Raw genomic sequence first — 27,265 nt, 5'->3', positions numbered from 1 at the left:
TAACATGAACTACTTTTGTTCCACGACTTTTTCGGGATCGTCAAGGCTGTCTTCTTCCATGGAGTCTGGGGCAACTCCGAGAGAGGTTTGCTGCTCAGAGAGAAAACATTAAGAACAGCATGCGTGGCCACACAAGCTGCGGGCCCAGGAAATACCAAGCTTGACATCTGGCACCAAGGGAAGGTGGAAAGAGCCACTTGGGAAGGAGAGACTATGTATGGTGCATCACTCCCCCATGTGAGGCCGGTTGCCGGCATGCCTGACCATAAACTGATATGGCATGGTGGGACTTGCATGTTGAATGTGGCATTTCTCTATATGGGCATGTTAGCTGAACGGCAATGGAGACGGTGTTGTTAATGAAAGGGGCAATGCTGGTGGCAATGCTGTCTCTTGGATGTTGCCTTGCATCAGAAGGGAGAGTTGTGATGCAACCCGATGCGACAGCAAAGGGTGCATGGCAAAGGGGGAGCTGTGTACAGGGACTTAAGATCTGTCTCTTGGGGAAAGGGGGGGAGAGGGGGTTTGAGCAGGCTGCTAGGCTGGGGGGGGGGGGGGGGGAGGAGAGGGTTGCCACCTCCTGGACGACTCCTCAGTGCTAGGCACCTGCTGTTCCCCTCGCTCTTTGCATGGAGCACAGACCATCAGGTGCCCTGCATGCCCATGAACTCGTTTGTCGGCATGGGATCTCAGCGCAGGTCAGCAAGGATCCTTCACCACACTTGTGGGTAGCCAGGGCATATTCTGCCAAACCCAGAGGGTGGTGACATTGCCTGGACCAGGTCCGCTGGGTCCAGTCCGCTGAACGACTGGGTGACCATCCCACCACCTGAGTAGGAGTGGGTCCTTGACCAAGAGGTGGAAACTTGGGCTAGTAGGCGGCAAAGGCCGAGAGGTGCATCTGCCTCTCAGGAGAGGGGTTGTACTTTCCAAGGAGCGCTGAGTGAAATCGTCGGTGACGGGGCCGTCGAGGGGGACCAGTATGTTGGTGACAGCTTGCTGAACCCGGCAGCTCAGGAGTGCCCTTGGCCTAGGGGCAAGTTTGGTGGGCAAGCTGCAGTAGTCCCCCACCCATGCCAGAGGAGCCGGTCTGGGGCAAGAGACAGACCTCCACCTTTCTTCACTTGTCAAACTTCATGATGGCTGATTGAGAGATCAGTAACATGAGTTCACCTTTATGGGCATCTATGGTGTCTGATCCCTCCTCACAGGACAAGCTGGGAAAGGCGACAGACGAGAATGTTATGAGTAGGCACACCAGAATAACACTGCTCCTAGAGCAGAATGTTAAAAATGGGAAAATAAGACTAGCTGCTCTGATGACTACTGAAGATGAGTTGGCAGCATGGGCCACTGCTAATTCAGGGCTCGAAGGCTGTGTAAAAGAACTGCGAAAGGAAAACGAGAGGCTGCACAAGCAGCCAGTAAAGACCTGGGCAGGTGTGGCTGCACAAACGCCACCCACACCACAAACTATGAAGGACACGATAGCAAGGGTCACCAAGTGGCCAGACACAGTAGTCTTTCTCACACTGCTGCCTGGTCAAGACATAAAAAAGGTCCAGGAGATTTTCACGACAGAAGTGAACCACGCAAAGGACAAGATTAGAATTAACAAGGTGAAACAAGGTAAAAATGTTGTAATTGTAGACATGGCAACAGAGGAGGACAAGGAAAAGCTGTTAAAAAAACCAATAGCTATGTAAGGTAGTAAAATGTGAACCACCTAAAAAGTAGAATCCTCTTGTCATACTATATGATGTACTGACTATAATGAAAGATGAGGAACTGTATGAAATTATAAAAAGACATAATTTTGATGAGATGGGAGGATGAGGAATTAAAAAAGAGTTAAGCTGAGATTCAAAACGGGACCTCAGGACCATGATGTCATCCATCACGTTGCTGAGGTCACTGGAGCAATGTGGAGAAAAATCACAATGGGCAAATTGTACATAGGCTTCAGGTTAATGTCAAAGATTATTTTGTGGTACCTCATGGCCACAATTGTGGGGACCTGGACCACTTCTCAAGCACTGTACCAGAGGGTCAGCTTGCTCCCAGTGTGCTGCAGAAAACCACAAAAGAAAAGACTGTAATGCAATAGGGATATGTGTCCCATGCAGGAATAGGGGTAAAAGATCATGTGGTGTCACTGGGAGGAATTGCCCTACCTACAGAATGCTTAAATAATGATTCATTTCAAGAATTGATTATGGCTCAGGCCACAAACAGAAACAGGATGCCAAAGAGCAAATCCCCGAGCAAAAGGAGGAGGAACGCAATGTGAGCAAGTAAATTCAAAGAATTTTTGAGGATGCTTTCAAGCACCCAGAAGACAGGAATGGTTGATACTGGAATACAAACAGGGCTGCCCACACCAGCTGAAGCTTTCTCCTCCCAAAGCTGGGGACATAGGCCAACTGAAGACCAAGGGCGGCAAGGACGTCCTGTGGTAGTGGCCTGACCAGTAGTTACGCAGAGGAGCAAAATGTGCAGAGAGCGACAATACGAAATTCAGGAGAACACAATAACAAGCACAAGTGTGCTTCCATTTGTGAAGGAACCATCTCCTGTTAAGAGTACCACCCATGCACCCTGTTAGGGTGTACCCAAATCTTGAACACGCCATGTAACTAGCCAGGTTGGAGCAGCCAACTACCCTGACCACTGCGTTGTGGCATGTGGTCTAGGTGGGGTATGAATATGGCACGAAAGTTGGTGATGGAGGCTGCTGACAGAATACAGTTTAAGTCAATTAATCTCCCCACCGACTTTGGAACCCTATGAGATGTGGTCAAGAAAGTATTTGAAACAAGAGGTGAAGAGTTTGATTTAGATGAAATTTATGTTCAATCAGTTCTGGCAAATGGACGCATTGCATTCGACTGCCGAAATAATTGGCCAGAAAATCATGTACATACCTACTTCCCATAATGACCACAATAACTATTGGGACAGCTAAATACACACAATAGCAGACTCGAGATGCAGGAGCTGCACAAGGTGGTGGAGAAGAAGAGATTAGGTGTGCTCTGCCTGCACGAGCCGTACTCCCAAGCTGGGCAAATAGCCTTCGGAGCCGCGACATGGCAGGTAGTCAGTAGTGGAAACGAGCCGAAAGTGGCAATGATAATAACGAATAAAGCATTACGAATAACAATCCTCTCTCAGTGATCGACTTGATTACATTTACAATAGGTGGCAGAGAGTGCCACAGGGACATGGGGTGGAAGATCCAATTGAATTATAACAGATCGGACTTGGGGTGCCTAGCAACGGAGTGCGACATTCCTGCATTACCAGAAGATGACCAAAACCAAAATGTAAATGTGGAATGATGGGTATGTCGAAGAGTTCGCGAGAGCTATCACTAGTGCAGTGAAGGCAGCAGTACCAACCAGGAGGGGGGCATAGCAGCCTCTCCATCACCATGACCATGGTCTGCCGAACTGGAGCAAATGCACCAATCTATCAGAAGAGCGAGGAGGCATTACCAGCGCAGTGTCATCTGGTGGGAAAAGCAATGATGGTTGCAACAATACAGGGAGTTAAAAAGAGACATTCCAGAAGCACCTTTCGGCAGTTCCAGTTTGAAGTTGGGAGAGAGATGTCACAAATCAACTAGCTACTGACCCACTGGGAGTGCCCTGTAAGTTGTGAGGGAGAAGACCCACTCTCCAATGGTTCTATCTACAGTCTGGCATGGGGACAGATGACGGAGTCTTGGCAGGAAACTGCTGAGGTCCTCCTCTAGTCCCTGTTGCCTGATGACAATGAGAAAGGCGAAACAGAGGGCCAGCACCAAATAAGAGAAGCAGATCTTGTAGGATATACAAATGATAGGGCAGTATACCCCTTCTCTGAAGAGGAGGTGGCTGCCCAGATTAAATCTTTGGAGAGAGGAAAAGCTCCTGTGCCAGGCGGCACTGTTGCAGAGGTGGTGCAGTTCCTCGCCCCTCAGTCGGTAGCGTCACTCACAAAATTGTATAACAAGTGTCTCAGGCTGCAAAAATTACCTAAAATTTGGAAAACAGAAAATGTGGTCATAATAAAGAAAGGACCAGAAAAAGACCCAACTGAGACCAAATCATACACACCAATCTCTTGTAAAACTGTTCAAGAAATTATTGGCTGATAAACTGGCAGCACTTGGAGTGCTGTGCGGGATGAGTTCGGCTTCAGGTCTGGACGGTTGGCATCTGATGCAATCACCCTGGTAGCCAAGGTCTGTGATTCAGCCTCCACTTTTGACCACCTTTACTGGCCTTCGCTTTTCTCCTGTTTACAGGAGAAGGAGTGTCCAAGGCCGCTATATGGTTGACTGAGGAGTTATTGCGACGATCGGGAGGTCTGGCTATCATCTCCTAGTGGGACAGTTAGAAAATCAACAACAAAGGGATGCCCAAAGGGATGCCCAAAGGTCTCTGCATTGGGGCCCTTGTTTTGGGACATCCATACGGAACACTACTGGACAGTATGCAACACAGTGAAAATGCAATAGAGGTGAAAGCCTACGCAGATGACTTCCTCCTGCTGGTAGGTGGCTGTAACTGCGAGGACAGTGAGCCCAAGATCAAGAAGCCAAGAATATATTGCAAGAATGGTGCCATAAAACTAAAATAACAGTTGCACCAAGTAAGCCAACCTACCTTTAGCTGAAAGGACAACTAATTAGAAACCCGACAGTCACAATCGAGGGCTCACAAGTTCTCTGGCACCGAGAGGCGTACTATTTGGGAGTCATTGATGAAGGGTGGAACTTTGCAAAGCACACTGGAACTGTAACCCAAAGAGCCTTAGAAGTGCTCGATCCTGATATGCATCAGGCACAAAAGATTCCATCTCCCTCCTGAACTGATAAAGTTATACTACAACAGTATATTAACATCAATAGTGGGTTACAGCTCAGGAGTCTGGGCACACAGGCTCATGACAGTGGTGCCTGCCATGGCCGTGAGAAGGGTACAGAGAACTATGTTATTAAGGTCAGTTGGGGCCTACAGGACATCCCTGGGTGGGGCCTTGTTGGTAATAATGTGGCTTTGGCCCCTTGATATCAAAATTAGAGAACAGGCTGCATGGTTCTGGGCAAAGAAGGAAGAGACTGGGAAAACAGGGGATATTCTGCATGACTCTTCAGGCTGGGGAAAAGGGAACAATTAAGAGAAGGGGTGTAGAGCTGTTGCAGGAAGTATGGGAAGCTGATGACACTGGACATAGAACTTTTCAATTCCTGCCAGATGTAAGAGAACAACTAAGTCTGGGATATTTTAAGCCAACAAGGAGACTGTTTCACTTTCTCACTGGTCATGGGCCTTACGCAACGTATTTGTGTCGATTTGGGAGAAGGGCTACACATTCATACGACTGTGGTGCACCAGAGGGTACTCGAGACCATTTGGTTTATGAGTGCCCCCTACACAACGATGTAGCAGCTGCACTGAGGCAGCAATTACCACACAATGACACCTTTAACCTGTTACGACATGAGGATACATTTCAAGTACTGAATGACCTGGCCAATGAGGTATCACAGAAAGTTGTTCTAGAGTATCTGAAGGACAATCGTGACTAACAACAAATAATGAAATGTATTCCAATACGCCAATCCCGTACCGCCTGGTCGTGGACAGGCTGAGCACCGTTACATTCAAGATCTGCCATGCCGATAATTAAGGAAGGGGGGGTACATCATCACTAAACTAGAGGAACTCATCAAATTTGATGCAGATTAGGTTTTTAGTAAGTAGGACTTAGATACAGGAAAATAGACAATAGGAACCTGCAGCGAATAGTTAAGACATCTTGGGCCTGCCCAGTGCTAGGGCACAGTCACCGGGATTAGCCCGGTACACAAGACCATCACAGAAGTAGGTTTATACCTGACTGGTACACCTGTAACACTGCAGGTAGTGTAAACGTTTAAGTTTTAGTACATCACTAAAGATGCAGTAGACTAATGGCAATGGTAATGTAGCTTGCCCATCATAGCCAGAACACCAGCACTACTTTTAGTTCATTGTAAATTAGTTGCAACAATTATTGTAATAATTTTAGGACCCACTAATTGTATTATGTAGTGGGTTATTACCTATAGTAACAGATTAAGAAATAAAGTCCCACCTTCCAAACTATATAAAAAAATCATCTTCAGCAGTCAATGATCACCATTCACCAGTATTAAACACATTGTGCAACATCACTTTAAAAAAATGGTATGTTACACTATGTGGTGGAAGCGAAGCTGTGAGGCTGGTTCGTGAATCATGCTTGGGTAGACCAGTCAGTAGAGCACCTGCCCACAAAAGGCAACAGTCCCGAGTTTGAGTCTCAGTTCTACACCGAGTTTTAAACTGTCAGGAAGTTTCAAATCGTAAGTAGCTTTTTATGAGTATATCTGTTAATCTACTGATGGATTACCCCATAACACAAACATTGAACAAATTGATACCGACCATATTTAACAATGAAAGCAAAAACTGATCATGTTCTATCAAATGACAAACAGTTTACATTTCTACTGTGAAATGCACTGCAGGGGGGGGAGTACACCCTCAAGGAAAAGGTTATTTTATTCACAAGTTAGGGCACAGGTAGTTCATCATTGTACAAATATATGATAATACATTCAGACCAAATGAAACACACATCACATTACAAGTTGTCCAAACAGTCATATCAATACACAGTGTACCCACCTCTGGCAGTAACAAAGGTGTGTATTCTCACATGCAAATAATCACAAAGGTGCCAAATGACATCCTGCAACAGACTGTCGCAATCATCTCATGCCTTTTGTTGCAGTTCAGCAATGGTTCTTCCAGGTCCTGGAGAATGAGTAAGCCCCACTTCATCACCTCCTATGCGTGTTCATTTGGTGAGAAACCTGGTGATCTTGTTGGCCAGGACAGCTGTTGTAGACTATGAAGAGGATTTTGGGTTGCATCAGCTGTATGTGAACATGCACTGTCCTGCTGAAAAAAGCACGTCTTCCTACTGATGCAACAGCAGTAGCCTGGGGTTAACAGCCTGTGTAACTAATCAGGTGCTGGTTACGTTAGCCTTCAGCAAATGTGACCGCAAGTTGTAACTGGTGGTTCGCCACATTTTGAAGCCTGGGATGGGACCCATGTGTCATGTCAAATGCACTCTGGAATAGACAGCTCAGTCTGTCATACACAAGTACGTCCTTCACCCACATACTGACAGCACCTACTCTGATCTCTGAAGACAATGGAGTGCCACTCTATTCTCCAGTCAACTCTTTGACAACACCAGAGCAGTCATGCCAAGCGATGATGTGGTGTCAGTGGGAGTCTGGCCAGAAGCACTCATTATCTTAATCCTGCTGCAAGAAGATGGTTCCCAATGCTCCCTGATGACACAGCAGGTGCAACATGTGCACAGATTTCGTCTCAGGATATGTTCGGTCAGCCACCACTGCTCACACAATGTGTAAATCTGGAAATGCGTTTATACTATGCTAATGTCTGGAACCCGGTCTAAAGGTGTGAGAATGTCCCACGACCACTATTGAAAGCAGTGACACACCACCAATACACGGTGCCCAACATGTGCAGCAATCCGCTGACATGTCTATCCCTCTTCCCATAGCCCACAATGCGACCCTGATCAAATGGCTGGAGCTATCAACAGGATTACGTACTTGTTGGTGGGGAATGATTGTACCCTAAAACGAATGTTGCAAACACTGTTCACCTCTCAACTCTGCACAATTACTGCCTTCAGAGTCATAAGAGGGGGTGCACAAACAGGCCTTCTCATTATCATCTGATTGTTAATGACCAGATAAATGAATAACTAACACTAAAACCCCCTCACTATGCTCATACTCAGTATACACATGGTGCCCTGGAGATGTTTCAGCCCCCCCCCCCCCCCCAGAAGTATATATCAAACAACATCAGCATACTAGATACTGAATGTTGTTATTTGTAGTTTTTTGAGTTTATGTATCAGAACCAGTAGCTGCAAAGTAGTGCAGATGCAACCTGCATGTTATTGCATCCCCCCCCCCCCCCCATGTTTCCCCCAAGACATAGGGATCAGGGTACAAATACCACATGCAGCAACACTGCCATTTATCTGCCTTAGCTGCTGTCAGTACCATTTATTCGTCCCATGTATTATGTAATACTGTGCCAATTGTCAGCAATGATTAAGTTTGGTAGCATATAATTTCTTAATGCTGGTTGCAATACACTGTTTACCATGTGGGCAATCCAAGCATACATCATTGGCTGACAACATTTCAGTCTATCTTCTACTTTTCCACACTCCTAAGAGGTGCTCCAACTGGACTAACACCACTACGGGGAAAAGGAAAGACCTCAGTGCAAGCAGCACAAAACTTTAATCTATCAAGGAGGTTCCACTTCCAAAACAAAACTTTAATACATGAAACACCATAACAAAACGAAGTGCTGCTACGAAATATTGCAGAGGATACTGTAGCAAAAGTCTGATCTAATCTAATAACACGAACATGGCAAAAACAATTTTATGTAACATGTTACTTATAAACCTACCTCATTTTCTTTTGTTCGGTTTTCATCTAAGTACTTCTGTTTAAGTACAACACGTGGGTCCTTAAAAGGTGGATAAGGCAGTCCAGTAATAATTACAGCACGACCATTCATGTCTGCAAAGTCCAGGCCTTCAGATACCTTGCCTCTTGTGACTGCCATAAAGCAGGCACCCTTGACATTTGGATCTTTGATCTTCGCATAGTATTCAGTCATTGTTGCAATAAATGCATCCTTCGTCTGAGGTTCCACCAATATTGGCTAAAATATAACATAACAAAGCAAAATTATACTTCATGGAAAATGAATGTGAAATGCAAATCAAATTCAAATATGTATACTTTTTTGTTCTACAGATTAAAACTACTGAAAAGGTATTTCACTTATGACCTACAACAGCATATGTGATTAAACGATTTTACAAATGCTCAGGCATTGTGCCAGATGTGCGATTCATAACCCACACATATTACGAAAGCTGATGTGATTATATATGTATATGTATGAGTGTGTATGCATGTATGTACATACATATGTGTGGTCCACACCTTCTCCTAAACCACTGGATCAATTTGGATCACTTAATGTCTCGGAAGAACCACTGTGAGGGTAAGAACACCTATCTCTCAACGGGACAGGAATGGAGGTGAAAAATAAGCGTACCTCAAGACTTCCAAATAGCCAGAGTATAGTCATCCACTATTTGTGAATACAGCACTTTGTGATTTGCAACCAATTTTACATGTAATTTCAAACCTTTTTGAGACTTTTTTATCACTTTTACACCCCCCACCCCACCCAATGAAATGATGATAAGAAAAAAAGTTTGTCGCTTATTACATATTCCCTGTTAATACAGTAAACTGCCAAATCAGGCATGACCTTCTAATTTATTACTTCTTTACTATTACCTCTATTTGCAACATATTTTACAGACACAATACACATGTGCTGAAGAATGAACCTACAAAATTATATCTTTACATGACACGTAGATCATGTTCCACCATAATGTCAAGTGCCGGCATGATGGCCAGAATGTTATAGCAGAGAGGGCTGTGAGACGACATCACCCTATAATAAGCTGATGGAGTCCTCTCTAGGGCGACACTGAGACCAGAGCACCCTCTATACTAAGATAATACAAGTGCCGCGCCACCTAGCCGTGGCCAGAGTTGAAGTTGAGCTGACCTAAGAACACTACAGGAGTGACTTAGAAACTGTATTGGTTCACTTGTATTATGAATTGTATATGCTGAAGAGCTTGCTTATGTTTGTCTGTCACCCCTTGCTTGCGACACATCTATATCTCACAAAGTTACATATTGTAATCTTTCCTTTTGTAATTAACTCCATTAATACGATTTGCTTGAATTGTTATCTAGTGATCCGAGAAAGCAGCTTTCCTAGGCACTCTATATTAGACGAGTGGGCAGAACCCAACAATTCAGGAGATATGACATAAACATTGAGCTGCTTGAAAATGGAACTGCCAGACAAAATTCGCTAAGATAAAGATGAAGTCTGTGCAGAAATATGTGTGAAATATGTTAAAAACATGTGAAATGTATGCGTTGTGCATAAATGCGCAAAGCCATGGGTAAAACGCTTCTCCTAAACAACTGGATCGATTTCAACCTAACATGGTACATATATTACTTACTACCTAGAAAGAAATACTGTGGAGGTAAGAACCAGCAACCTCCTATTGGGGTGAAGATGATAATGGGCAGAAAGAAGGGAGAAGAAGGAGATGGACACAAGAGTGGGCACGATGGACAGAGGGGACGAGGGTGGGTAAATCGACAGGAAAGGAAGAGGAAGAGACAAACAGAAGGGAGAAGAGCAGATGGCCAGAAAAAGGAAACAAAAGGGGAAGGATAGTGGAGGGGAACAAAGAGAAGGACCGCAGGGGGGGGGGGGGGGGGAAGGAAATAACAGAGAGGGAGGAGGAGGAAATGGATGGAGAGAAGGTCAAGGAGGAAATGAACAGAGAGATGGAAGAGGAAGAGATGGTCAGAGGGAGAGGAGAGGAGTGGATGGACAGAAAAAGGGAGGAGGAGCAGATGGGCAGAGAGAGGGGCAAGGGGCAGGTTGAAAGAAAGAGCAGCGAGAAGTAGATGGACAGAGAAGGGGAAATGGCATATGATCAGAAAGAGGGACGAGAAGGATATAGACAGAGGGGGATGGAACATATGGACAGGGAAAGAGGAGGAAGGAGCAGATGGACAGAGAGGGGGAGGGGCAGATGGTTAGAAAGTGGGGGGAGGAGGAAATGGATAGATGGAGAGGCAGGAGGAGATGGAGAGGGAAGGGGAGGGGGGGGGGGGGAGATGGGAAGAGAGAAGGGAGGAGGAGGAAATGTTCTAAAAGAAGATTAGAATAAATAAATACCCAACAACATCAAGTACTCAGCTAATAATAATAGTAATAATAATAATAATACCTGGAAAAGATAAAATAGCAAATTCCTGGCTAAAGAAGTTCACCTCAACACATTCACATCTAACTAAATTATTTAACAGTTACATTGCAGACCCATACACATTCCCTGATACATTTACACATGGAATAACTTATCTGAAACCTAAAGATCAAGCAGACACAGCAAACCCAGCTAAATATTGCCCCATAACATGCCTACCAACAATATACAAAATATTAACTTCAGTCATTACACAGAAATTAATGACACATACAACACAGAACAAAATTATAAATGAAGAACAAAAAGGCTGTTGCAAAGGAGTACAAGGATGTAAAGAGCAACTGATAATAGATGCAGAGGTGACATATCACGCTAAAACTAAACAAAGGTCGCTACACTACGCATACATTGATTACCAAAAAGGTTTTGATAGTGTACCCCACTCATGGTTACTAAAAATATTGGAAATATATGAGTAGATCCTAAATTGATACAGTTCCTGAACATAGTAATGAAAAATTGGAAAACCACACTTAATATCCAAACAAAATCAAATAGTATCACATCACAGCCAATACAGATTAAGCGTGGAATATACCAAGGAGACTCATTAAGTCCTTTCTGGTTCTGTCTTGCTCTGAACCCACTATCCAACATGCTAAATAATACAAATTATGGATATAATATTACTGGAACATACCCACACAAAATCACACATTTGCTATACATGGATGATCAAAAACTACTGGCAGCAACCAATCAACAACTCAACCAATTACTAAAGATAACAGAAGTATTCAGCAATGATATAAATATGGCTTCTGGAACAGAGAAATGTAAGAAAAATAGCATAGTCAAGGGAAAACACACTAAACAAGAAGATTACATATTGAATAACCACAGTGACTCCATAGAAGCAATGGAAAAAACAGATGCCTATAAATATCTAGGATACAGACAAAAAATAGGAATAGATAATACAAATATTAAAGAAGAACTAAAAGAAAAATATAGACAAAGACTAACAGAAATACTGAAAACAGAATTGACAGTAAGAAAAAAGACAAAAGCTATAAATACTTATGCTATACCAATATTGACCTACTCATTTGGAGTAGTGAAATGGAGTAACACAGACCTAGAAGCACTCAATACACTTACACATTCACAATGCCACAAATATAGAATACATCACATACATTCAGCAACAGAAAGATTCACAGTAAGCAGAAAGGAAGGAGGGAGGGGATTCATCGACATAAAAAACCTATATTATGGACAGGTAGACAATTTAAGAAAATTCTTTCTAGAACGAGCAGAAACTAGCAAAATACACAAAGCAATCACTCGTATAAATACATCGGCTACACCACAGCAATTTCATAACCACTTCTACAACCCTTTAGATCACATAAAATCAACAGATACAGACTTTGCAAACAACAAATAGAAACAGTAGATCACATCACAAGCGGATGTACAATACTAGCAAATACAGAATACACCAGAAGACATGACAATGTAGCAAAAATAATACATCAACAACTTGCCATACAACATAAACTAATAAAACAACACCTTCCCAAATACAAGTATGCACCACAAAATGTACTGGAGAATGATGAATACAAATTATACTGGAACAGAACCATTATAACAGATAAAACAACACCACATAACAAACCTGACATCATACTCACCAATAAAAAGAAGAAATTAACACAACTAATTGAAATATCCATACCCAATACAGCAAATATACAGAAGAAAACAGGTGAAAAAATTGAAAAATACATCCAAATGGCTGAAGAAGTCAAGGACATGTGGCATCAGGATGAAGTTGACATTATACCAATTATACTATCAACCACAGGAGTCATACCACACAATATCCACCAGTACATCAACACAATACAGCTACATCCAAACATATACATACAACTACAGAAATCTGTAATTATTGATACATGTTCAATTACCCGAAAGTTCCTAAATGCTATGTAACATATACCGTGCAGTTAAAAGGAAGTCATGCTTGATCAAAGTCCGCATCACTTTCCATTTCTAACCAGACATAACGTCTGAGAAAGGAAAGAAATAATAATAGAAGTTCCTCACTCAATACAATAATACTAAAGTATGTCAACTGCCACAGGCAAAACTTAAGATGGCGTGTATAGATTGCATAAAGGCATATTATAGTGCACCTAATGACTAGACCCTGAACTGGTTTGAACTATAGGAGTTCACCCAAAATTTTTATAATTCTGTATGTATAGAATTAAATGATAGAATACTAGACAATCCAAAAATAATGAATAACAATGTTTTCATTCATGAATTATATGGGTAAGAAAAGGGAATATTTCATGGTGATTCTTTGCCTCATCTCTTATGTTGCATTTGTCAGATTCCTCTAACTAAATAGATTCTATTTCAATTATTAAGCCTTGTGACAACTTAATTAGTCATCTTTTTATATGGATGGTTTAAAACTATTTACAAGAAATGATAAAATCCTAAACAAAATACTAAGTATTGTTAATACATTTAGCGTTGACATCTGTATGCTGCTTGCTACTGAAATTAAGTGTGTTTAGAGGAAAACTTGTTAAGTCAAAGGAAATTCATTTGGGTGAAGATACTAGTAATAGAAAGCTAGAATCTGTTAAGACTTACTTGACACTTGCAAATAATGTGACAGGTATAATCTTCTGGAGAAGGGTACCAAGTGCCCAAAATCGGTTAAAAAATTACATTTCTTTTATGTGACTAGTTGCTGATTAATTATGAAATTATTAAATGAATAATAATTATGATATTATTAAATGAATAACAAATCAAATGATGCAGCAGTGAAGAAAAGAGTTCTTCAATAGTATTATGGGGCACAAAACTGAAATTAAAAACTGAATTCAACTCCACAAACAAAATTACGACTAAAGGTCACTGGCAGGTCCTGTAATGACATAAAATTTCAGTATGGAGAACTGGACCCAACAAAATATTTTATCTGCAGACTATAAGAAACAAAAACTGCTTAACATGTTTGGTGCTGTACACCCCAGGGCTAACATCAACAGACAGTATGTGACACACAAGGAAGGAGGACGTCTGAGACAAATACAAGCAGTATGTTATAGTGCTCCAGTTGGATTTGGGAAGGAATGTGTCTCAGCATCTGAATGAAACACTAATATTTCAAATAATACAATCTGAGACTGCAAATGGAAACAGAAGAATTATTGTCCTGGATAAGACAGTTACAAGAAAGTTCTCCCAGAATGCATAAGATACTGATACTGACTCCTCCCTGCAAAACAATCAAAATTTGGACTCAGGGCAAGCTAAAACTATCATGGAGAGAGCGCCCAAACCCAAAGGAAAACTGGAAGCACCCAAAAATATACGTTCTGTTGTAACTAATAATAATAAATTAAATCCTATTTTTCTAGAACAGAAAAGCAGTGCATTAAAAAGCTAAAAGTTGAAACAAATCATGCCTAATAGCAATAAGGTAGGAAGATTAGAATTCAACAGCCCATTGACAACAAGGTCAGTTGGAACACAAGCTCTGACTGTTATATCAGCATTTGTCCTGAGCAATATAGCAAAACCACAGAAATTTTATACTGGCTTGAACAGATGGGAACTGAATAACAGTCCTACCAAATTCAAGGCCAGTGTCTTAAGTACCCTTCAGTTCACTTTTTCAGTAAGACTATGGAATGCATGACAACTGTGAGTGTGCACAGCAGAAGCATCATAAAAATAAGCAGAGAAGAATATGACTGATGTTTCAGCAATTCAATATGCTTGTAATAGCTAAGTTGAATGATAATGTGTGTCGAAAAAAAGCTGCATGAACAATCAGCCACATCTTGATAAGATTTCAAAGTGGTGCGAAGTTTGACAACTTGCCACGAATGTTCACAAATGTAAAATTGTGCACTTCACAAAATGAAAAATATGTAGTATACTATGACTACAATATCAATGAGTCAAAGTTGGAATCGGTCAACTGATACAAATATCTGGATGGAACACTGCAGGAATATGAAATGGAACAATCGCATAGGCTCAACTGTGGGTAAAGCTGGTGGTAGACTTCAGTCATTTGCAGAGTAGAGATGTAGATGTGGGTGAGAGTGAGATGTGGATGTTTTGGGGCTTGGGTCCTTACCTCTTCACTCTACATATTGTCCATGTATTGTGGGACAACATGTGAAAGTGAGGTTTATGTCAGTTCTGTATTAACAGCTCCATAACGCAAGGCTCTGGAAATGTACGATGAAGGGGAGGGAGGGGAAAGGGACAGCATTTCAGAAGACGAAACTGACAAATGTCCTCTTTATCCCAACAATTCTTATCCTAAAGACATTTACTTCTTAGCAGTGTCCAGGGACACTATTAGGCTACTGAAAAAAAGATGCTGCACGCAATGGGCATGTATGCGCTTTATCCACAGACACAACACTTTATGTACTGTTACACTGAGCGTATGAGACTTGACAGTGCACAGAACTGGGCAATTCAGTTCCTCAATAATGGTTACCATATGCCACCAAGTGGCAGGTGTGCTTTGTGCACCAGATTTCTACATAAATAAAACTAATTTGCAGATAACAATCAGAGCATCTGCCTTCACCACAAAATCACTACAGACAATGGTCACAAATAAACATAAATAATGTTGTTCTGGAAATAAAGTGCAATGTACATATTTCAGTTACTTCGTTATCAGTCTGCTGGTTTCAACATCTGAGCAATCTTGACTATCACCTAATCAGCATTTCAGAACTCAGCAGGTAGCAAATGGAACTCAATTCTGCAGCACATATTTGGTTTGACTAATGCTCTGTCTTGCCCCATATCTCATCGCTTCAGCCACTCTATTTTCAACCAATTACTCTTCAACAGCATTTTGCGGACTTTGCATGAGATCAAACTTTGCTGTTGCCTTCTTTTATTTAAGGTTTTCCGCTCTCACTTGAAAAGCTTTCTTAAGGACCAATCATAAATGATTTTCTTCTTTTAGTACAAAGACACTTTTTTCTTCTTACTATCCGATTTTCTTCAAGCACCAGGTACTTCATATATTGAAGATAAAGATTTATTTTTTTTGCCCGCTAATAGCTTTGGTGTATTATTTGCTACAAGATAATAATTTCTACATCCTTAAAGAGTCAATAGTGAATATCAAGAAATTACTCAACACAACACAGGACCAAAGTTTTAATTATTTACATGTATAGCAATTTCATTCCTAATATGGTAGTTACAACTAACCAGCAAGATTCCTACCACCATCAAGAATGTCAGAAAAAAATCTTTCACTATACATTTTCCGTGTGGAAGAAACCAACCAGCCTTAATGGCTATGGCACACACACACACACACACACACACACACACACACACACACACACATTCCAATCCCGGGAGCAGAAAGACTTACCTTAGGGGGAAAAAAGGACGGGTATACACTCGCGCACACATACACACACACACACACACACACACACACACACACACATATCCATCCGCACATACACAGACACGGATGGATGTGCGGATGGATATGTGTGTGTGTGCGCGCGAGTGTATACCCGTCCTTTCTTCCACCTAAGGTAAGTCTTTCCGCTCCCGGGATTGGAATGACTCCTTACCCTCTCCCTTAAAACCCACATCCTTTCGTCTTTCCCTCTCCTTCCCTCTTTCCTGACGAAGCAACCGTTGGTTGCGAAAGCTAGAATTTTGTGTGTATGTTTGTGTGTCTATCGACCTGCCAGTGCTTTTGTTTGGTAAGTCTCATCATCTTTGTTTTTAGATATATTTTTCCCACGTGGAATGTTTCCCTCTATTAAAAAAAATTGAAGCTTTCGCAACAAACAGTTGTTTCATCAGGAAAGAGGGAAGAAGAGGGAAAGACGAAAGGATGTGGGTTTTAAGGGAGAGGGTAAGGAGTCATTCCAATCCCGGGAGCGGAAAGACTTACCTTAGGGGGAAAAAAGGACAGGTGTACACTGGCGCGCGCGCGCGCACACACACACACACACACACACACACACACACACACACACTGTATATGTGTGGATGGATGTATATATATGTGTGTGTGTGTGTGCGCGCGAGTGTATACCCGTCCTTTTTTCCCCCCTAAGGTAAGTCTTTCCGCTCCCGGGACTGGAATGACTCCTTACCCTCTCCCTTAAAACCCACATTCTTTCGTCTTTCCCTCTCCTTCCCTCTTTCCCGATGAGGCAACAGTTTGTTGCGAAAGCTTGAATTTTGTGTGTATGTTTGTGTTTGTTTGTGTGTCTTTCGACCTGCCAGCGCTTTCGTTTGGTAAGTCACATCATCTCTGTTTTTTGATAAATTTTTCCCACGTGGAATATATATATATATCTACCATCTGGTGAGCAAGATGTATGAGACAGGTGAAATACCCTCTGATTTCAAGAAGAATATAATAATTCCAATCCCAAAGAAAGTAGGTGTTGACAGATGTGAAAATTACTGAACAATCAGTTTAATAAGCCACAGCTGCAAAATACTAACGTGAATTCTTTACAGACGAATGGAAAAACTTGTAGAAGCCGACCTCAGCAAAGATCAGTTTGGATTCGCAGAAATGTTGGAACACGTGAGGCAATACTGACCCTACGACTTATCTTAGAAAATAGATTAAGGAAAGGCAAATCTACATTTCTAGCATTTGTAGACTTAGAGAAACTTTTGACAATGTTGACTGGAATACTCTCTTTCAAATTCTAAAGGTGGCAGGGGTAAAATACAGGGAGCGAAAGGCTATTTACAATTTGTACAGAAACCAGATGGCAGTTATAAGAGTCGAGGGGCATGAAAGGGAAGCAGTGGTTGGGAAGGGAGTGAGACAGGGTTGTAGCTTCTCCCCGATGCTATTCAATCTGTATATTGAGCAAGCAATAAAGGAAACAAAAGAAAAGTTCGGAGTAGGCATTAAAATCCATGGAGAAGAAATAAAAACTTTGAGGTTCGCCAATGACATTGTAATTCTGTCAGAAACAGCAAAGGACTTGGAAGAGTTGTTGAACGGAATGGACTGTCTTGAAAGGAGGATATAAGATGAACATCAACAAAAGCAAAATGAGGATCGTGGAATGTAGTCGAATTAAGTCGGGTGATGCTGACGGAATTAGATTAGGAAATGAGACACTTAAAGTAGTAAAGAAGTTTTGTTATTTGGAGAGCAAAATAACTGATGATGGTCGAAGTAGAGAGGATATAAAATGTAGACTGGCAATGGCAAGGAAAGCGTTTCTGAAGAAGAGAAATTTGTTAACATCGAGTTATAGATTTAAGTGTCAGGAAGTCGTTTCTGAAAGTATTTGTATGGATTGTAGCCATGTATGGAAGTGAAACATGGACGATAAATAGTTTGGACAAGAAGAGAATAGAAGCTTTCGAAATGTGGTGATACAGAAGAATGCTGAAGATTAGATGGGTAGATCACATAACTAATGAGGAGGTATTGAATAGAATTGTGGAGAAGAGAAGTTTGTGGCACAACTTGACCAGAAGAAAAGATCGGTTAGTAGGACATGTTCTGAGTAATCAAGGGATCAACAATTTAGTATTGGAGGGCAGCGTGGAGGGTAAAAATCGTAGAGGGAGACCAAGAGATGAATACACTAAGTAGATTCAGAAGGATGTAGGTTGCAGTAAGTACTGGGAGATGAAGAAGCTTGCACAGGATAGAGTAGCTTGGAGAGCTGCATCGAACCAGTCTCATAACTGAACACAACAACAACAACATTCAAACAATGGAAAATCCAGGATGGATTGCAACAATATTATGAAAAGGATAGTTGCTGCTCACCACACACACACACACACACACACACACACACACACACACACAGTCTGGCTTCAACTGCCAGAGACTGTGGTCGCGCGCGCGTGTGTGTGTGTGTGTGTGTGTGTGTGTGTGTGTGTGTGTGTGTGTGGTGTGTATCTCCGATGAAGGCCTTGTTGACCACAAGCTCATTTTCCGACAGTTGTGCCTATCTGCAACTCAGCATCTCCGCTATATGGTGAGAAACATAACTATACAATAGTTCTGAGTTTTATTTTGTGCTAAATTGTGTTTTGTTTTTGTTGTTTCTACTTTAATTTTCAGTAAAATGATAACGGTTTGAAGTAATACACAAGAAACATTTTATTACATTAATGCAGACACTAAAAACACAGAACACATGTATCCAAAAAACATGGATAAAAACTTTCATAGAACTGACATCAAAGAACATATGTATAAGCAGAGGCACAGATTCTCATTTACAACACTCCTGCTGGAATCAAGGCCCGTAAAAACTTCATACTATTCCAAATTTCTTAATCATTTGATGACAATGTACTCTTGAGAACGACTCAGTCAAAATAAGCATCTGTTCCATCAGGATTTGTTGTACTATAACTCGAGCTGCATTTATTTTCTGTCTAATAAAAATGGTATCTGACATTGATAAGTTTTTTCTTTCCACTGCATGTTTATTGTCACAATACAGTTTATTTGGGCTTTTTTTTTAGCCTTTGTAGCCAGTGTGTGTCTTGACAAGTCAATGTCAGGGCCAGTATTCAGCTTCAGAAATTGATAAGAGCTACCGTCAGCTATTTCGTCCTGCTCTAGGAAATTACAGTTCCTTGTGATTTAAACAGAAAACCAGTCACTGCCCTCCTGTCCTCTATGTCCCCTGCCCAGCATGCACCACTGAACGCAGAGACACTGTATTTCTCTTTCTTAGAGAACTGCAGATTCAAGTTCCCAGTCCCTTTCAAATATCTCAAAATTCTTTTAACCGCCTGCCAATGAACTATATCTGGATCACTGTTGAATCGACTTACAGCTGCGATTGTATATGCATACACCAAAAAGCTTTTCTGTAGGGAACTTTCACCATGGCAGTTCTCTCTTCATCTATCTTAGACCTCCTATCATGCGTGAGTACTCCATTATTGTCTACACGTGTCAACACTTGAGTGCAATCCTTTGTGTTGTGTTTATTAACAGGGTCTATAGAACCTGGGACATCCGGGAGATCTGGGAAAAACCCGGGAATTTTTTCGTCCGGGAGAAAACCGGGAAAAACCCGGGAATTTTTTAGGATTCCGGGAACTTTTCCTTGTTTTAGTTACCTGTTAAATTTTTGTGATTTTGACTGGTAAGAACCAATACTCTAACGAAGGATATTACTGTATCTCACTTCTGCAGAATAATGCTGCAGCAAAAAACATGGATGAGAGGGGGAAAAAAAAATAAAACTTAGGTTGCAAAGGAAATGCGCCATATACAACAACAAAACACAGTGCCCATACAAGCGTCTGCTAACCAAAGTGTGTCAAAGGCTTTAGGAAGGATATGCAGTGCTTCCTAACAACAAATTGCCTCCGATGAGTGTGACATGATAGCTGTTTACATTTGATTCATTTGAGCAGTTGCGGGCGGGCTCTTGCGCATGCACAGTTGAGTCGCTTATGGGTAGTACCTCCTCCCGCTTCTGGCTACAGATGTGTGGTTGGGCGCCACTATCTAAATTTCTCCGGTTCGGAAATATCGTAGATCCAGGGCTGATGCACAGAGCAGTCTGAGTTGTAGTGGGGAAGTGGGTAGTCTCCACATGACCTGTGTTTACATTTAGTGATTTTGCCGTTTCCACTTCGTTTATTGCTCTCACATTAAATGAAAAGAAAACGGATTTCTGTGGCTGGGAGCTACCAAATGAATTAAAATACGTTCGCATAATTACGGAAGGCTAAAATATGTTGATAGTTTCTGGTTTTATTTCCACCTTTCTGACTGTCAAGCATTAATCACCTTGTAGAACAATTAAGTTATTTTTGTCGGTTTGCTAAAGAGATTTGGCTTTTACTAATATTTTGCGCTGAGGCAGTCAATTTATTTGAAACGAAACAGTGTTGGCTAGTTTCAACTGTTCACTGCATTTCAAGTGCACGTTTTCCATCTTCTAGCTCGTATGGCACTATGCCATAATAAAGAGCCAAACATGAGATAATACAGTACTGGTACTCAAGAAAATTTACCTCCGAATCTGGACATACGATTGTGCACTTTAAGCCGAATTATACATTTTACTATAGTTCACGTAATTCCGATGCTCCTGAAGTATCCTTTGATGTCTTGTTTCTTTTATGACATAATACAAGATCTTTTAATATTTTACACGTACGAACATGCGGGCTTTTTGCTTCATCGCAGCTGCGCAGGCGCAGTACGTCTGTTATCTGGCGCTCTCTGGCAACTGCTGAAACAAACCAATTTCTAACAGGTCACGGGAAAATTTTGCGAATGGTGGTTTGAAAAGTGTTACTTTCAAAGTAAAATTCCTTTTACGCAAGATGACCTATATGCGAGAATGTACGATGAATTTCTTAAATCACAGAGCGTTTGACTCTCATTTAAAAATCAACTCTTTGAGGACGGCCATCTAGAAGAATTTCGAGCCCAGAAGATCAGACATTTACATCGTTATTAAAAATTTTACTGGCACATTTGTGTGATGTATCTTAAAGTGAAACACGCAAAAAATGATCAGCATTATACGTGGAAGCTTAGCTACTCTTGCAGCTTATTAATCTTCGAGACCAATATTATTTGTGAAAGCTTTGTTTTTCTTCTAGCAAAACTATGTATATTAATTTAAACCATTAAATTTTCTTTTTGAGTGTTCGCGCCACTTAAGAGTGATCTTGCTATTGGTTGACTACACTACGTGTCCTGTGCTGTCATCAGCTGCTGAGATCACGTGACATGAGCTATGATTGGCTTACAAAAGCGCGTCGCAAGCTCGATTTCATTGCTTCGGAAAGTAAGATGCAGTGTTTGGTGGAATTCGAATTTATACCTCCGTAAAACGAAGAAATGCAGCATACATGTTGCTGCACATCAAAGATCTTTCCAAAACGCTCAAAAATTAACGTTTGTCTCACAAAGAGAAAAATTAGATAAAACAAAACAGTTTGTCTGCATACCTTTCATTATGGACTTCTCTGGAAGCTCACAATTTAAGTCTAACACTAACAAATGATTTCTTTTGTTTATCAATTCCAAACAAATGCTAAGAGCAAGTCTACAGTCATGAAAGTTTAAGAGCAAGTATACAGTCATGAAAGTTTAAGAGCAAGTCTACCGTCATGAAAGTTAAACACACAGTGCACTGAGAAGCACAGTAGTTTACCTTTGACACACATATCTGCGACCATATTCCTGACAGCTGCCATTCTTCCTGACATTTCTTCAGCACTGGATATGAAGGAAAAAAGACCAGAAGCCCACCAGGAATAATACGGCTGAGATTAAGAATTGTTCGTCCAAGAGATGTTATGTACTGCGGATCATTCCTATAAATCATGCCAAGATATTAAGTACATTTGCACCAGATAGTATTAAAACACTAACACATATCAAATTACTGTTTATGACCTTCATAAGCTACAGAAGTGATTGGAGACAAGGAGAGTAGTCCTTTTAAAGACAAAGGGAAGAAAAAAGAAAGACCAAATACAAATGCTTTGCAATACAAAAATTGACTGGAATGGGCATAGAATGATGGGTACAGAAAGCAGCTCATACGGTTTAAAAAAAGAAAAAGAAATGAACTTTTACAAATATAGGACTTAATTTAATACTGAACAACTGGCATAAAGAGATGGGAATCAAAAATTTTCTTATACACTGGTTTATTTAAGTCTTTCCTCCTCCCTTCTATACATTTGGCTGCCCACTTAACAGAAGTGACCATACACTGATAAATATTTCTGACATTCCGTATTTGAGGACGTGAGATTACATTGTCACTCTCATGCTTAAAACCACAAATGTGCAAAAACGGCTATTCCGGCTTATATGCAATCACGAATTTCATTTTTCATGTTCTTTGTTCTGAAAAAAAAAAAATCTAGTGAGTTGTCATTGTAATGTATGACAAAATTCAATGTCCATTATCACTAAAGCATAAAACGAGTGAGCTGTCTAATGCTACGACAGCAAATGTGCCTCATTAGCGATTTTCACTTTCTGGTACAAGTCCTCAGTTTACTGTGCAACCATGAATGTGCTACATACATTGATTAGACGTCCAACAAATTTTTTTCAAGTGATTACGATCACCTATTTTGTCTTCAATTACATCATTTCATTACTGGACAAAACTGCATTTAAACATTGTTACTGGGAGTAAGACTGCGCATTGTTAGCAACCCTTTTGTGGTGAGCAGTAACCCTGCACAGTATGAGCAAAAGAATAATATACTTAGACTGGTCTAGGAGATGCATAAAGAAAGCAGAACCTGCAACAAAAACACCATATACAAAACCCCAGCATCATCATGAGAAAGGTTTGGCAAATTTTAATTCATTAGGTATAAGGAAACATTTTGTTAGTTACAGAGTATGAGAGTATATTTAGCAAAAGTATGTTGTTTTGTTATTCAATTGTGAAAAGTATAAACAGGCATGCCATTCTCAGATATAAAAAAATTCTTCGTTTTTCAGATAACTGTAGTTCTACTGGAGGTTCACCTAGCACAGTATCAGATCTCCATGTGTCATCTCAAAAATTTCAACCTTCAAATTGTACTGGGACAATCAGCTCTGATTATGACTATGTTGTTAATCTTGATTGTAACGCAGATGCTAGCAATCAGGATGAAAGTCACCTAAGTAAATATGTAGAAGAACAAGGTACATACAACTAACTACATATGTACTCTGCAAACCTCCATGAGATGCATGGCAGAGGATACGTCCCATTGTACCAATTATTAGGGTGGCTTCTCATTCCATTAATGTATGTAGCATGGGAAGAATCATTGTTTGAATGCCGTGTGCATGCAGTAATTATTCTAATCTTATCCTCAAAATCCCTATTTGAGTGATAGGTAGGTAGTTGTAGTATAGTCCTTGAGTCATCATTTAAAGCCAGTTCTTGAAAGTTTGTTAATAGACTATCTTGGGATAGATTACATCTATCTTCATGAGTCTTACAGGTCAGTTCCTTCAGTATCTATGTAACTCTCTTCCATGGATTAAACAAACCTGTGACCATTTTTTCTGCCCTTCTCTGTATAATTCAATATCCACTGTTAGTATTATTTGGTACAGGTCCCACACACTTGAGCAATATTGCAGAATGGGAGCAATATTACGGGTCATACAAGTGATTTGTAAGCAATCTCCTTTGTATACTGATTGCACTTCCCAACAGTATTCTACCAATAAACTAAATCTATCACCTGCTTTACTCAAAACCGAGACTATGTGAGCATTCCATTTCATATCCCTAAAATGCATTACATGCAGGTAATTGCACGAGTTGGCCAATTCCAGCTGTGATTCATTGATATTGTAGCCATAGGATACTACTTTTTTCTGCACAATTTTACATTTATGAACATTTAAAGCAGGTTGCCAATCTTTGCACCACCTTGAAATCTTATCAAGCTCTGACTGAATATTTATGCAGCTTCTTTCAGATAGTACTTCATTATAGAAAAATGTGTCATCTGCAAAAGCCTGATGTTACTATCAACATTGTCTTCAAGTTCATTAATATACAACATGAACAGTAAGGATCCCAACAGACTTCTCTGGGGCACACCCAAATTTACTTCTACATCTGACGATAACTCTCCATCCAAGACTACTTGCTGCATCCTTCCTACCAAAAAGTCCTCAACACAGTCACAAATTTCACTTGAGACTCCATATAATCATACTTTTGACAATAAGCACATGTGTGGTACTGAATCAAATGCTTTTCAGAAATCAAGAAATACTGCAATTACTTGACTGCCTTGATCCAAAGCAGTCAGTATGTCATGTGAAAAAATTGCAAGTTCTGTTTCACATGATCGATGTTTTTGCAATCTATGGTGGTTGGCAATGAGGAGACCATTCTGTTCAAGATACCTCATTACATATGAGCTCAGAATATGTTCTAAGATTCTACAACAAATCAATGTCAAGGATGCTGATGGTAGTTTTGCGTATCATTTCTACAACCCTTCTTGTAGACAGGTGTGGCCTGTGGTTTTTTCCAAGAACTGGGCAGAGTCTTTTGTTCAAGGGATCTATGATAGATTATAGTTAGACAAGGGGCTAACTCAGCCCCAAATTCAGTATAGAATCTGACAGGGATTCGATTGGGGCCTGGAGTTTTGTTCAATTTTACTGATTTCAGCTGTTTCTCAACACCACTGGCACTATATTTCATCCATCCTTTCAGTAGTGCGAGGATTAAATTGGGACAATTCTCTTGGGTTTTCCTTTGTAAAGGAACATTTGAAAATTGAGTTAAGCATTTCAGGGACTGAACACTGATTTTGGTGCCACTAATGACCTTCACACATGACCAGAATTTCTTTAGGTTCTGTGAAATATCATTTGACAATATTCTGCAACAGTAGTCATTAAAGGCATCACACATGCTCTCTTGACAGCCAAATGTGTTTCATTCAGAATCTTTCTATCTATAGCTCTATGCTTCATTTTACACCTATTGTGCAGTAATCTGTTTCTTTAGAAGTTTCTTTACATTGACTGTATACCATGGAGGTTCCCTCCCATTATGGACTGTTCTACTGGGTACATATCTACCTGGAGTGAGGTCAACTATTCTTTTATATTTGAGCCAGCACATGCTCCTGCCCTTTCCTGAAAGTTTCAGGTTCCTCATTGAGATATGACAGTACCGATTGTTTATCTAGTTATTGAACACGTATATCTTTCTGCTTGTTTTAGTTGTCCTTTGTACTTTGGTAAACAATGTTGCCAAACCACATCGTGATCTCTGATTCCAGTTTTAATGTGAACATCCTCAAAGATGTCAGGTCTATTTGTTGCGGAAGGATCCAACTATCATTTTTTGCCCACCTCTGATATTCAGTCTTGGCCAAAAAATTTCACATGCACCTTCAATTTCTATCTTGGTGGATTTGAGTTTCTAGTCTACTGTGACAAATACACCACCTCCATTTCCCATTTGCCTATCCTTTTGACATTTACTTAAATTTGCCCCAAAAATCTCACTCTAATCAATTTCAAGTTTCAACCAGCTTTCTGTACATAGTATTATGTGAGCTTCACTGCTTCTCATGAGTACTTCAGACTCTGGCACACTGTTGGAGTTGCTTCAACAGTTTACCATTGGATTTTAATACTCTCATCTGTGGGATGCTTATGGGACAATGATACTTCTAGGTTCCTACAGCTACCATTATCTGGATTGGGTGGAGAGTCGCCTAATCTAAAAAACCCTTGTGTGAACACCACACATAGTCAGCTACCTGAGTAGCAGCCCCTGATGTGTAGGGCACACCTGACGCATTTAGGGGGACCCTACAGTTATCAATTCTATAGAGGAAGTCCAGGGAGTCGCAGCCTAACTTGCCACAGAACCTTTGAAGTCACCAGAAAGTCCTTCCACTTGACTCAGAACCATAGGGACACGATCAGTTATGTGGACAATGCTGCAAATTGTAAACTTTGTTGAAAGTCCATGTGCAGACTTGTCTTCTCAACATTCCCTGCTAGTTGCTAGAATGACCCAAGAATGACCTCGGACCAGACAACAGGCATCATTTGCTCCAAAGTGTCACAATCTGCAGTTGGTTGCACCCTGTTCTATCAATGACCGCTGGAACAGCCTCTTCAACATGTTGAAGTAATGTTCTTCATTAATTTTCTTGAGCATCATCATTTTCATTTTTTAAATAAAATCTAAATGTAATATTAATAATTGCAAACTATCCAGAGGCATTCCTGTTTAGTAATTGTTAAGAAATGGATATGAGACAAAAATAAATGCCCAAAACTTCTGAGATAACTAAAACGGGTGATCCTTGTTACATGTTCAGTGTGGCAGTAAGAGTAAACACAGCTGTGAGACGTAACCTTAAAAAGAAAGAAGATGATCTGCAGCAAATACGTCTATTCTCAAGGCATACTCAAAAAAAATTACCATGGCAGCAGCAAAACTTAAAGGATCTGATCATAATGCGTGGGAAACAGATGATTACTTGAGAATAATATGAATACTACCACAATCTGTTGAGTGATGAAACCGTTTGTCACACACTGGATGAACCATTTATTGAAGAGGACTCTCATGCAGATTGAAGGCTTCTTTGGGTATGTTTGGTTGGTTACAGTTGTATTATTGATTCAACCGTTATTTTGTTTATAATTTATTCTGAAGCAATGAAAGTGGAATAGGCATCAGATTCATCT

At 40.7% G+C, this 27,265-nt stretch overlaps 1 protein-coding gene across 1 annotated transcript in view; it reads right to left on the bottom strand.

Moving 5' to 3' along the window:
• The window catches only part of LOC124787859 (regulator of telomere elongation helicase 1 homolog), a 106,619-nt gene that overhangs the window by 40,132 nt on the left and 39,222 nt on the right, over positions 1 to 27,265 (bottom strand). The window contains exons 10-11 of the mRNA XM_047254822.1: positions 22,215 to 22,377; positions 8,553 to 8,810 (exon numbers count right to left, since the gene is read on the bottom strand). Coding sequence (XP_047110778.1) covers positions 8,553 to 8,810; positions 22,215 to 22,377 — 421 coding nt within the window. The remainder of the gene's footprint in view (positions 1 to 8,552; positions 8,811 to 22,214; positions 22,378 to 27,265) is intronic.

This window comes from Schistocerca piceifrons, chromosome 3, assembly GCF_021461385.2.
Source record: "Schistocerca piceifrons isolate TAMUIC-IGC-003096 chromosome 3, iqSchPice1.1, whole genome shotgun sequence".
Lineage (NCBI taxonomy): Eukaryota > Metazoa > Arthropoda > Insecta > Orthoptera > Acrididae > Schistocerca > Schistocerca piceifrons.
Note: the sequence above shows the minus strand (reverse complement) of the source record. Positions and strands in the feature narration are given on the sequence as shown.